This window comes from Rhopilema esculentum, chromosome 6 (genome assembly GCF_057945365.1).
Source record: "Rhopilema esculentum isolate cy_ngs chromosome 6, ASM5794536v1, whole genome shotgun sequence".
Lineage (NCBI taxonomy): Eukaryota > Metazoa > Cnidaria > Scyphozoa > Rhizostomeae > Rhizostomatidae > Rhopilema > Rhopilema esculentum.
Genome location: NC_142820.1, coordinates 11,666,791 through 11,679,923, shown reverse-complemented (window position 1 = coordinate 11,679,923; position 13,133 = coordinate 11,666,791). Strand labels below are relative to the sequence as shown.

The 13,133-nt window shown below is 36.5% G+C and overlaps 1 protein-coding gene across 1 annotated transcript; it reads right to left on the bottom strand.

Moving 5' to 3' along the window:
- On the bottom strand, positions 1-12,489 carry LOC135686122 (sterol regulatory element-binding protein 2). The gene is made up of 14 exons (XM_065202295.2): positions 12,057-12,489; positions 9,895-10,691; positions 9,256-9,570; positions 8,372-8,483; positions 7,595-7,891; positions 6,886-7,121; positions 5,650-5,923; positions 4,933-5,096; positions 4,327-4,483; positions 3,183-3,447; positions 2,188-2,350; positions 1,746-1,907; positions 1,457-1,565; positions 1-938 (listed from the first exon to the last, which is right to left on the bottom strand). The coding sequence occupies exons 1-14, from the start codon at positions 12,172-12,174 to the stop codon at positions 730-732; spliced, it is 3,378 nt and encodes a 1,125-aa protein (XP_065058367.2). The 5' UTR covers positions 12,175-12,489; the 3' UTR covers positions 1-729.
- Between the last annotated feature and the right edge of the window lie 644 nt (positions 12,490-13,133).

The window sequence follows — 13,133 nt, the reverse complement described above, 5'->3', positions numbered from 1 at the left end:
TAAGATATAAATGTAATTGGTAGTACCTAAGTCGGCTATTCATAATAACAAATAAACAACAAATGATACTATTCTTAATTTAACATCTATTACATTTAACTATCTAACACCTCAGTTTTAAGAGAAAGGCCGCGATTTTAGGGTTTATTCAATGCCGTAGGAACTTTATCGGGCGGATCTTGAAATAATATCGTGTGTTAAAAAAATATTGCAGAAGTGCAGTAGATGACTTGTTAACATAAATTTTAATAAACCGTAATGGATTCTGGCGTGCGAAATTTGCAAAAAATGAAAGAAAGTCTATGTCAACAGAGAGGGGTGGGGGAATGTGAGCCCCAGATTTTGAGGAAACAAAGGTTATGGGAAAAAGGGTAGTTAATGTCGGAGTGGAGAGTCTGAAATATCAGTATCTACACTGAAAACAAGAGGAAAGATACAGAGGCATTGTGGGAGAAGGCTGGGGGCAAATGTCCCATAATTATCTTGTCAGTATACTAGCTTAGGAAGTGGACCTTCGTCATCCGCTACGGACTATCCGACCATCAGATTAAAAGTCACCAAAAGTTGACCAGGCCGATTCTACAAAAGGGAATTACAATAATCAATTTCAAAGAATGTAAAGGCTTTTATATCTACTGGTAAAATTCTGTCTCCTTGTAACTGTGCTAGCGAAGTTGGTAAAAGGTTTACTTGAAAGTCTTGTCATATTTTCTAAAAAAAGTGCACTCTTCATGATGTTTTGAGGGTTGCTAAAACCTTTTTACAATCTTCAGTCATTTCTGTTAGGCCTGACTTCTCCAATATAAGGCCGACACGTTGAAGATACGCGATGCAGCTTGTTGGATAACATTTTGCGACAATTGAAGGCAAATGCTTGATGACAAACAACATGATTTTCGTGTTTTGGAATTCCTCATTCTGAATGCTCGTCTTGGTGTCTGAGAAGATGAGAGAAAGGCAAATGAGAAAAAATGTACACTACTTGATCAGGTTGTCCAACGGATTGTGTGAAGCAATGACTGGGCAACAAAGGTGGGGCCTAAGGTGTCAATAGCAATTCAAAATACATGCTGGGCTCCCTAAAAGACGACCAATTTTTAATAAAAATAGGACTCTTAGCTTCGAAAATATGAACCATAATGTTATTGAATTACGTAAACAAAAATTCACCAACATATTTTCAAGGCCGCTCAGTTCGGGGTCTGAGGGAACTGCTAACGCCACAAAATATTTTTTGGAGATAAACTACCTAAAATTATCGGGATCATATCATTAACACTTTATGAGTAACCAACAGTATATTCATATACAGGGACGCCGGAACGACCAAGGGGCAAGGGGGCAGGCTTTAGTAAAAGGGCATTTGAAAAATAATTCCCAGCTGAAAAATCATTCCCTGAATAGTATTCATAGAAAGGAAATCTGTATATTCCAGTAACAAATGTCTTATACATACCAAGAGCGAGGTCAGATTGATCTTGTTTTCTGTTTCGTAGCAAACCCTTTGTGAGTCCAACCGGGTTCACACCAGCCATGACTCTCATTGCCTCATTGAAATACTTGACCTAAAAGGTGTCAATTAAGAGATTTAAGTTTTATGGAGTGATAAAAACCTAAAGATGGCGCACCAAAAAGGACTTCGATTGGATAAGAGTATTCATAAAGAATCATTTCTTGAAAACGCATCAAAAAATAAAAATCGTACGATCGTGTACTGAAGTTCGAAATGAAACATAGATGAGTACCTTATTAATCAAAGGAGCATACAGGCAGGAAAGGGCCTTCAAAATACTGAGGTTTTGCTCAAATCTCTCCAGCTGATCGACGGTCATCGATTTGGTACGCGAGTATTCCCAACGAGCAATTCTGACGCTCAAAGCCATATCTGCACAGGCAGCTGCTAAGAGCTATAGATGCAACAAATACATAGACAGAAACAATGACTATACATACGTTGTGATAACATGTAAAGCAAAGAGATGACAATTTTTTACATGGACTTCATCTATGGGTTATTTGAAAGTAAATATATCTACAAGTCCTAATGTTGCCAAGGCGGGAAGTACGGTAATACCTCAATTTGATATACGTGTAAGCATATCTTATAGAATTAATCAAAGCTCGTCGGCAGAAACATGACGTCATTTGGAAAGACAAAAATTGCCGAAAACAACAACAAAAACTCACCTGGAAAAAGCTGCTTTGCTGCTTTCTGCCTTCATCAAAGGCGAAATTTTTAAGAATGTTTTCTTCAACAATCAAGAGCCTGGCTTCAACCTCCTCCTCAGCCGTCCCATTTACGGTGTCAAAGTAACAATCCACGAGGTCGTACAAATCACTGGCATTGGACCTAAAAGAGAATATTATAAATGATAAAATATGTCGAATTATCATAAAAAAACTTAAGAGATTATCTTGCCTAAAACATACAGATGTATCACAACATCAGATGTGAATGCATACTTAGAATGCATGCCTAATGATCGCAATAAGCATGAAACTCAGAGTTTCAACTTAGACTTGGAAATTTTTGTCTGGGAAATGGAAAAAAAGTACAGCTTAACCGTGCTACTTGAAAAATTTAATGCACTACCGCCTCTTCCCCCACCTAACAATGCTAAAAAACTCAAATTTCGCTAGTTTTATAGATATGATGCTTAATATGTTGGGTCGAATAGTGTAGAAATGGTTTTTGGTTCTTCGCGATAAACTGAAGCAGCAGGGTTGCCATTAGGCCGTTTTGATGGCCAAATTCATCCAATCTGGCTGTTTGTCAAAGCTGTTGGCCGTCGAAAATTGATTTGGCCGAAAAAGCAAAAGTTGGCCGAATTTTGGCGGCATGTTGAAGCCACAAAAATACAAAGAAAAACGGCAACTTTAGCACAGACAATATTCAAACTTTTTGTTAAAATAAATAATCTTAAAATTGCAAAAAAACGAAGCAAGAAACAAAGTAAAAGATAGCAGAAAATTGAAATTGAAAGCAAGTGGGAACTTTTGTAACAAACAAAGCCACTTTTGATTACACTTTTGATTACACTTTTATTCCACGGAATTAGCAAAAATGCGGCTTTTTGTATATTTTGTTTGGCTGGCCAAATTTGGCCGCTAACCATTCCAAGCATCTGGCAACCCTGTGAGGCAGCCATAGCTGGCGCCTGAACGCATATGACAACACTTACGCTTTATCTTCGGCATAACAATCCAGCGACTCCCAAGATTCCCGAGCTTTTTCCTTCATCCCAACACCAACATAGAACACAACACTCAGCAAACCATGCCAGAAAGACACAGTGTCATCGTTGTCAGAGCCACACTGTTTCAGTACAGACAAGCAGCGCTCAGTGGCTTGAATATCCAATTCATTACTTGCAGGGGCTACAATCTGCCCCAGAGCTGCTTCAACTTGGGTCAAAATAAAGCTTTGTTTCACGTGTTCTAAAGGTTCTAGAAAAAATGTTGTAGATATTACCATTTCATTTTTCTCAGAGGCTTCCTTGCAAATTGGAAAATGTGAAAGAATTTGATGCATTTCAATCGGCTATCGAATGAAAATTGTCTTATGCGGAGTGTATGAGTTGTAGGTATCGCGAGAGGGGATGTATGTCTTTGAAGTTTTTTGGCCTATTAAGAGCTTTTAAAAGCAGAATTATTTGGAAAATACACAAACGAACCCACTTTACAAAGCAATTAATTTTGTTGTTTGTGATTTTAGATCAAACTAACTTCAATATCAAAAGAAGAAAATACTTTTATAAGCAAAAACACCTTACAAATATTCTGCGGATTAATGGCAGGGACGATGAACAATTAAGAAAGATTTACGTGTTTCTCATAACAGCCAGTCTAAAGAGAGCCAAACATTCAAACATTGATACGTCATAACCAACATAAGTACATTTTGAGCAAAATACGACAACAGAGGCACTTTCTCCAAATTCTTTACTTGTGATGAAATACAGCCATACAGCCGTTGTTAATCAATTGCTGTTGTGATTAAGACACATGTACCGTGAAAGGCGAATTGATTTGCTCTGTACATCCCCGTTATAAGGTAACGAAACAAGCAGGAACGAAAACATATACAGAAGATGATTCAGTTTCACTTCCTTTTCGATATTTCACTATTTAACTTCACAACTTCATCAGCTACCTACCCAACCTGTATCTTCACCTCAACTCACACTTCTTCCCACTCACTCACTTATCACAACAACAATAACTCTCGTTCCAGGCCCTCATAACTTACATCCTCAAACTAAAATAAAGGTGGAATTTTTCAAATAAAGGAAAATCTTTACCAGGCTCTAATAAGCTAAACCTTACCTTTCATAGAACTCCGGTCAAAATGAAATCCTTCCAGTGACCATTTCTCAGACAACACATATTGATGACCAAAAGGGTGGAGGACCCAAGCCAAAGATTCTGGGACATCGTCGGCTCGTTCTGCCAGCAATGCGTTGGCTCGACTTATTAAGTAGCGCTATGAAAAAAGGACGATACTTTGATAAAAGCACGCCAAGTATACCAAAAAACTACAGGGGTTTTTTGGGCTCAATGAGCAATTGGTTTTAGCATACCGAACAGTTTGAATCTCACACGATTGAAAAGGACGGAACAGTGGAGAGTGAAAACCGAATGGTTTGGATCTCCTTTCTAAAAAGAAGCTAGAACAGGTTGATTGCAAAATAATTCATGCATATGCGTTAATTAGCTAGTCAGCAAAGAGCTGTTAGCACAGGAAGATGCAAGCTAACAGCGTGTAGATACCAAAACTTCAAACGTTTTAAATTCAATGTTGTACTAACACAATTAACAACACCAAATGATAAAGAGATATCGTTATATCTCCAACTGAATAAGCAGCTCGTTCATTAACATTTGAGGATCGGTTGCTAGTCTAGTATGTTTACAATTTTATTGAATTCTTACCATGAAAAGTTTCGAGAAGACTCCAAACTTCACCCTCAACATAATTGCCGAATGCAGATATATCTTCAAGACATGTTCACTGGAGACTACTTCATCTGCATTTTCTGTCATGTTTATTGCAGCAATGGCCAACTTTAAGCATGTTAATTTGCATCCTTGGTTTCCTGCAAGAATGAGAGGAGCCTAAAACTGGTGAACGCGTAATTGACAACTACAAGGATGCAAAACAAGCGATGTTTTTGGAGTGATTTAGTAGTCATGAGCAAAGGTTGGCTGCAGCACCCAGAACCTAAACGGGAAATTACCATCAAATATCACACTATTTGGCACAGATACAGTTTGACTATCAAATGGAAATTCATAACTTTAAATGACGAATTATGAGCTTTATACCAATATAACATAGTCCACTCCCCCTTTTTTCTACAATATCCCACAAGAAAAGGGGGCGTCATGGATCGATGGGGTCAAAACGCTATTTGGGGGAGGGGGACTAAACATGCTTAAAATCAAAAGCAAGGTTATTTCTGCACGGTTTTAAGCACATTTTAGGAATCATTGAGGATCTTCTAAGCCTACTTCCACTTTTGCCGTCGACGTCACATAGCAATTTGGGACTAAGTTTATAAATATGTGAATGAACATATTATTCGCTACAAATCATTCAATCAAAAATCATCAAGCATTGAAAGAAGCACTAGTTCGACCACAACTTACCAATCGATTCAAGTTGAAGCAGCTTTCCATATGCCTGTGATGCAAGCGAACAAGAATTACGATATCGTGATTTCGCCTCCGCAGCTGACAGTCTTCGTGGCAAAATCAACCAACCTAGGTTCTTGAGTAGAGACAGAATACCAGTTTGATGTAGCACGTGGCAAACCAAATGCCAGATTAATGATGGGATGACGTCAATTTTTGAGGACGACCATGGACGCCCAATCACTTGCAAGCCGCGCTCAACACAACTTCTTGCGCTCTCGACATCTCCCTAAGTAAATCAAGACAAAACCTGATAAGAAAAGTAAAATGTATCAAAACCAAAAAAGGCTCATAAAATTTAAGAATTAATCATCTGCCAGTTAGGCTGATCTTTAGACGGCTTGTGTTGGCATTTTTTATGTTCTACTGTATTTGAGGGCGTATAAGCAAATTTATTCATATTGCACAGAAAGTATCTTTGAAATTTCACAAAAAACACAAAAATTTCAAAGCTTGAACTTTGGATGTAAAAAGCTACCACAGCTTTTTCTCGGTTGAATTGAGATTTTCAGTCTAGCAAAATTTATCTATTACACAATAAACAAAGTCGATTCCAACCTAAAGGTTTCCCGTTTCAAGGGCCTTGAGCCTTCTTGAGCTGATTTTATTTGAATGACAAATGAAGATGGAAAAACTGAAGCTTTTTTCTAAAATTCGTTTTTGTGCCATTTTTTATCTTTATGGAAAACACAGTTTCTTGTTCCTATAAACCAACAACAATTGCTGATTCCAACAACAACAACAATAAATATTATTTGATATTTTAGAAACGACCATCTCTTAAGCATTATTTTCTAGCGACTTCTAAACCACTGTGACAGTGCAACGTCTTGCTGGTACCAAATAAACAAGAAGTAGCAAACTGCTAAGGTATTTAGATTAATCGGTTTTTAAATTCTTCTTCACTACATCCTCAGCAACGCAAGATTGAAAAGATCAATATCTAAAGTATTAAGCTGATCAACGACCAAAATTTAAAATATTTACGACACTGATATCTCTTTGATGTAATTGCGTCACATACCCAAGTTTATCATATATCTCTTTAACTGACTTTGCGGCTCATAATATCAGCGGTAAATTACTGAATACATGCGCTGTCAGCTGATCATAAAATTCCTTGACACAGAACAAATGCTTCGCTCCTTTGTCGCTTCGCAAATGTAAAAATGGATTGACAAAATTACTTACTTTGGTTGCCTCAGAATCTGCTTTATTCATGTAAGCTTTGAACGAGGCGACATTTTTGGAATCACGAGAATAGCGTGGTTCACCCTTGATTAGAAGCCATGCAAAAAACAGCAGATACAAGATTGAATTGACAATAACCGTAGTGTAGGCTTTGAAGCCATCGTTCTCAGCGTCCTTATTCACTGACAAGATTGTTCTACCCCCGGTATGCGGAGTATCATAATCAGAAGAAAGTCCTGAAGAGAAGAAAAAGCGAATACAGAAAAAAATGAAGGGAGTAAAAAGCAGAGTCAAAAATAGCGTTCATTAGTCCTTCTGTGAATTAGACATACTTCGAAAAACTTACTAAAAACTGACAAATTGATTTTTCGAGTCACTTGATAACAAGTGCATACTGAAAACATCAAGTCTTTACATATTTGGTACATTTATTATTTGCTCATTATATTGTTGGTCTTTGGATAATGTTTTACATCACACGCAACTAATACATTTCATTGGATTTTATCAAACTAATCTATTACAATGCATGATGGGCAATTACCTTCAATGCTAGAGCTTTGGGGCTCCCTTAACTGAATAACATGTCCCTTTAAACTCACATATCAAGAGGTATTATAGCTCTGAATATTTGGGAGGGGGCACTCCCTAGGTGGTTCTGAATAACAAAATCTTTCATAGAAAGCAAATAAATTCCATAAATACTTACCATCTTTGGTTCCAAACAAGAGTTTGCCAGGGCCAAGAAACATGAATGCAAACATAAACATGCTGAGAAAGAAGCGCTGTTTATTCAAAATGCTGAAAGTGCCATTGGCTTGAACAGATTCAACTGAAGATGGTGAAGTGGCAGCAGAGGACTGGCCAGAATCATGGGACTGCAGTTCTTCCTCCATTAGGTCGATATCTTCATCTTCAGAACAGACATCAGCATCAATGTCTTCAATTATATTATGGTGAATGTGAGAGTTATTGCTATGGTTCTGAACCAAGTCTACCAGGCTTGCTGTAAACAGAAATTCAAATATTGCTATATAAGAAATCATGCATTGCTAAGAGTCCATAATATGCAACTCTGCCGGTCACAACAAGCTGTTTAGAGAAAAGCAACTGATAGTTCAACTGCACAGAGAAAAATATGTGAAGATGGTTGCTTCTTCTCCCAAGGGCAGCAATGCAAATAAATTTCTAATCAATGGAATGCTACACCTATTAACAAACTTATCTATGATAAACCTAAATAAAATTTGGCAAAAAATTGATGTCAGACACTGACTAGTAGGGTGCCCCCTAGATCTGCCCTTCCAAAGATAGCTTACTTCTCGTACAACTCTAAATAATAATGACAGAGTCATTGATACAATATTAAAAGATATAATGCCACAAGCACTGCACAAGTTCCTCCTTTATGGCAGTCACAAATCTTGTCCTGGGTTCAAATACTGTTCACTTTGGTTATCTGTTGTTTATATTCTAAATAACTTACTTTGTTTTTGGGCCATCTTCAATCTCATATTTTCCTGTTTCAATCGTTGGTTGATCTTTCTCAAATATTTAATATGATCCATCGCCTTTCTTAATATCCCAGCTTTTGTGCTCTAATATAAGAAAATATGGATAAAAAATATGACAAGAAAAATGCTGTAAAATATAAACTGTGGTAAAAAACTGAATTTTATAGTTAGAAAGTAGTACAAGAAGTTACATCTAGAGAAATGCGATATAATGTGCTTTTGAAAGGTTGCCAATTTAACTTTAATAAAATTTTTATTAAGTTTAATCTATTCCCAGGCAATTGGAAGGGGTTGCAGATAGAAAGAAAAATTATCTTTTGTAATCTGAATTTTACAATATCAAGGGCAGAAACTTTACAAGTTCTGAGGCACAATACTGTAGTAAGTAATTAAAGATAGCTATTACCAGCATGTTGGTCTTAAACTTAAACTAAAGCATGCAACAAAGCCACTGTCACACAACAAAACAAAAGATTACCATAAAAGGTGTAAATTTATGGAGTTTATGAATAATATTATCAATACAATAACAAACATTTGCAGGAAAAAAAGCAGGTCACAGAAGGAGGACAAGCAATCAATAACACCTTTTAAAAAATTACAAAAATATATTTATATTTATATATATATTTGTACATTAACTCAAATATACCAAAAAGACAACAACAGACAAGCAACGAAACTTTATATATAATTTCTTTATTTAATAAAAAGTATACTATGACTTTATGACTTAATAATTATTACATAAAGAGTGTAACTATGAATTTATTTAGAAGCAGCAATAAAAACTCAAAACAAAAGACAAAAAAAGAAAAATTTAGCTTTGTTTTAGATACTTCAAAAGGGTACAAACCTTGGTGTCATGGCCAAAAACTAATTCTTTCAGATCCTCTAAGCTTGTGGTAATACTTTCTCTGTATCTTTTTTCAACTTCATTGTGGTTGGTTTTTCGCCCACATTTTTCATTCTTTCTTTTAAGGTTTGAACTGAGATTCTTCTTGCCAATGGGTGTTATTGGAATCTTCTCCATTTCAATAGAATTTGAGCTCATAATTTTGATTGGGACTGTTGTCATTACTTGCTTTGATGAAGTCGCTATGTATGCTGTAATAGGCTGTGAAGTAGAGGCATCTCGTCCTGTGAACACCACTTGCGGGATCATGACAACCTGTATGGTAAGTAGTCACAAGGGTCACACAAAAATGCATAGATAATTAAGTAAATCAACACAAATCCATTTGTAGATGACCATTAATCTATATCCTTCTCAAAGTGAAGCAAAAACATTGCCTCTGAACATACTCAAATTATAGTAAGTCACAGATCTTGATTATTGTCACAAAGGGACAAAAATGTAGCATGAACTAACTTTTGTATTTATAAAATGAAAATATACAAAAACAACTTGTTCAATTTTGCACTAAGTTTTTTTATTCAAAATTAACAACTGTTGAAAATGCAGTTTCTGTAGTTACAAGGAAAAATGGCAAACCTGGGATACAGACTGAGAAGAAGATTCATTTTTGACGCCCACAGAGTTTGATTCCAACTCCTCAGATTGTGATTTGGCTACCTTGGTCTGTTTAGGAACCTTTTGATCATTTACTTTCTGTTTCCTTGGCTTGCTTGGTCTCTTCTTCTGGTTAGCTGGAGTATCTACATTTGTTGAAGGAAGAGATTCTGCCTCTGGGCCATTTTGCAAGAGGTTAACAAGCTGAACAGGTTGCTGGTCATTTGAAGTGCTTTTCGTTTTGATTGGCCTCATGGTTGGTTCTGGCACTTGCCTACCCACCATGTTGACCTGATGGTAACTCAGTGGACTCGTTGCTGTACAAATGCTATCATCCAACTGTGCAAGAGAAATTTCACTTGACTTAGTTAGCAGTGAAGATAAGTCTGGTGAATTGTTTGCAGTGATATTTGATTGATGAAGGAAAGAATCAACCTCACTGCCACTATCCCCTAATCTTAGCCTCCCATTGAGAGTGACTGGCAAAGATGCATTTTCTAATGGATTTCTAAATTCCATAGAGTTTGTAGCAGGTGACAGCTCTTCTTGTTTTACATCTTGTGTCAAATATGACATACAGAGTAAGTCATCGCTGTGCTGTGTGGCTGGGGAGCTCTCCATGCTCAAGCTTGACTCTGTGAGATCATCTGACAGAGGGCTTTTTGAACTGGTAAAGCTGAATGCATCTTCAAGAAACTGTTCAGTTTCTTCTGGTGATAGTTCTGTTAAGCTGTCATTCAAATTTAGATGATATGGATATTGTTCACTTTGCATGAAATCTGAAAAATACAATAAAAACAATATAAGGTGAACCATACAACATATGTTGGTCTGATTTGCTTACTACACTTTTGCACAATTTTAGCAGTGCATGCATGTTTATGATCCCAGTTAATGCCTAATGTGTTGGCATATTATGAATATGTACAGAGATATAACTTTATAGCATTCTTTAACTATGAGCATTGTTGTCAGTGTGAAAAAACAAGGATAATTGTCAAAGAGGAATTTGGTTTTGTTGTTTTGCCATCTCTTCTGAGGTTATCTTCTTTCTGTGAAATACGGAAGATTTCATATTTCAAGTTGCACCTATAACTGTTTTTATCCATCATTTAGGGCGTGAATCTAAGGAATCTATACACCTATTCTACATGCATTGCATAAAAGCTGAAAACTCACTATACAGCCCTGATGCATGGCATGGCATCTTGTAAAATCTAGCTCAGTCCAGTTCAGTTATTTAATTTTAAAATCCCACAACATACAAAATTCAAATGAATGACAACAAATACATCTAAAATAAACTAACATAAATTACAGTTATACTATGCAATTAACATAGTTATATAGAATGGTGTATGGGGAGGAATTTCTTAAGGAGGAGCTCTCTCAATGGATAAACTAATCAAGGAGAGAGCACCCCCTATTTTGAAAACCTATTTTTAAATTTGTGACATTTTTACTTGATTTGATTGTTCAAAGTGAAAGAAAGTTGTCCTATCAAGAAATTCAGGATTGTACTTGGTGGAGAAGAGATTTAGTTTCATTTTGCGGCGGAAAATCATTACTGAGGGAGACTGTTTGATCTTCAATGGAATGTCATTCCAGGCTTTAGCACCTGCATATCTGATGGATCATACTGCAGAGTATTCCTAGAAAGAGCACTATGACATCATCAAGTAGAATGATGTTTTTGAAGGATACTTCATGGTGAAATTTCATTGTAAGGTGTTTGTTTAGGATGTAGACTTCATAAAAATTGTTGCAATTAACTGATACGCAGCCTAGCAGACCCAACCGAGTTACATATATGGCTAGGTCCATAGGGCAACAAACCGTGAACAAGTTAGCAAATCACTTAAAATCAAAACAGCTAACTAACAAATGATGGGAAAATGGGATAGTCCGATCTGGAAAGTTGTTTTCTTTCAACAAAAATAGTTTTTATTCCTGTAAATTAGTTAAATCATGTTTTTATGAATCAATGTAGATTAGTTTTCGTGTTTACACTACATGAATAAAAAGCTAGAGTTTTCCATCGATTTAAAAAAGTATTTCAGGCCCTTAATTTGCGGGAAAATAAATGTAAAAACCAAAACCAACAATCTGTTAGTTATCGAATAGAATAACTATAAAAAGTTTACCTCCAATCATGGAATTCAAGTTAACATTGTCGATACCAGGGTCAATACTCCTCCCAAAAGGTTGATTAAGATTCTTGAGGTCATTTTCAAACGGACTGCTATGCCAATTCTGATTCATAACTGCAGTCTGCAAAGATACCAAATGCGACTCCAACCTAACATAACAAAGTAAAGTAATGAGATGCCCTGCCCCTGATCTTCTGGCCTAAGTTACTAAACTATTTCTCAGGAACAAAGCGTTTCATAGTATGATCTGACAACTTCACCGCCAATTTCACATCATTATTGAAGCTTCTTTCCAACTTGTCGGCAGCAGTGCTAGATGTTCAACTTCCTTTCATTCTGCCTTACATCATTCGTTTTGGAGCTGGTTGGCCTAAACAGAGTCGTGCGATTTGTGCCCACTGTTCGCTAACAATGGTGGCCAGCGGTTTTACTTCAATCGAACCACTTCGCGAAAGAAGAAATAAACCGGGCGAAATTCAAAATGACGCAATGCATCCAGAATAATCGATCACATTGTAGACAAAGGAACATGTGCAGGCCAGATTGTCAACAAAAATAACATTTTCTTGCCTTTTGTCTATGGTTGGTGCAAATGTATTCTTTACCCATTGGTTGGCAACTGGTGTCCAGTCACCGCGGCGCGTTGAGAAAAGTGGGGGTCTAAAAAAGGGGGGCTAACACCATATGAAGAGGCTTTACTGGTAGTTACTTACATAATATTTGACATTTTTTGCAAAAAGTGGAGGCTAAAGCCCCCCCAGCCCCCCTCTCGGTAATAATAGCTCCAGGATGTTATTTGTTGATAGACGATTCAAGACATTGTATAAAAAATAGTTGAAACTGGAAACCGTCTCTAAAATTCTAGTTGACCTCTAAAATACCTACTAGGAAATTGCAACCGGGATTTTTTCGAGATGCTTCATAAAACACAGTTTTGAATAAAGTACAGACTTCTAATCATTCCTGTTCAGCACATTACTGTATTGTTGAAATATTTCACTCTTACACCACAATTTCCTTTGAAACTTTGAATATCTAAATTTTTCAACTTTCTTAGGTTTCAAAAATCCA

What these genes read in the sequence shown, in the direction of transcription:
- LOC135686122 (XM_065202295.2), bottom strand. Translation starts at nt 12,174, where the DNA reads ATGAATCAGAATTGGCATAGCAGTCCGTTTGAAAATGACCTCAAGAAT. An exon ending in CTTCTCAGTCTGTATCCCAG is followed by an intron (nt 9,571 to 9,894) that starts GTTTGCCATTTT and finishes CTTACCATACAG; the next exon opens with GTTGTCATGATCCCGCAAGT. An exon ending in ATGCTCCTTTGATTAATAAG is followed by an intron (nt 1,566 to 1,745) that starts GTACTCATCTAT and finishes GACACCTTTTAG; the next exon opens with GTCAAGTATTTCAATGAGGC.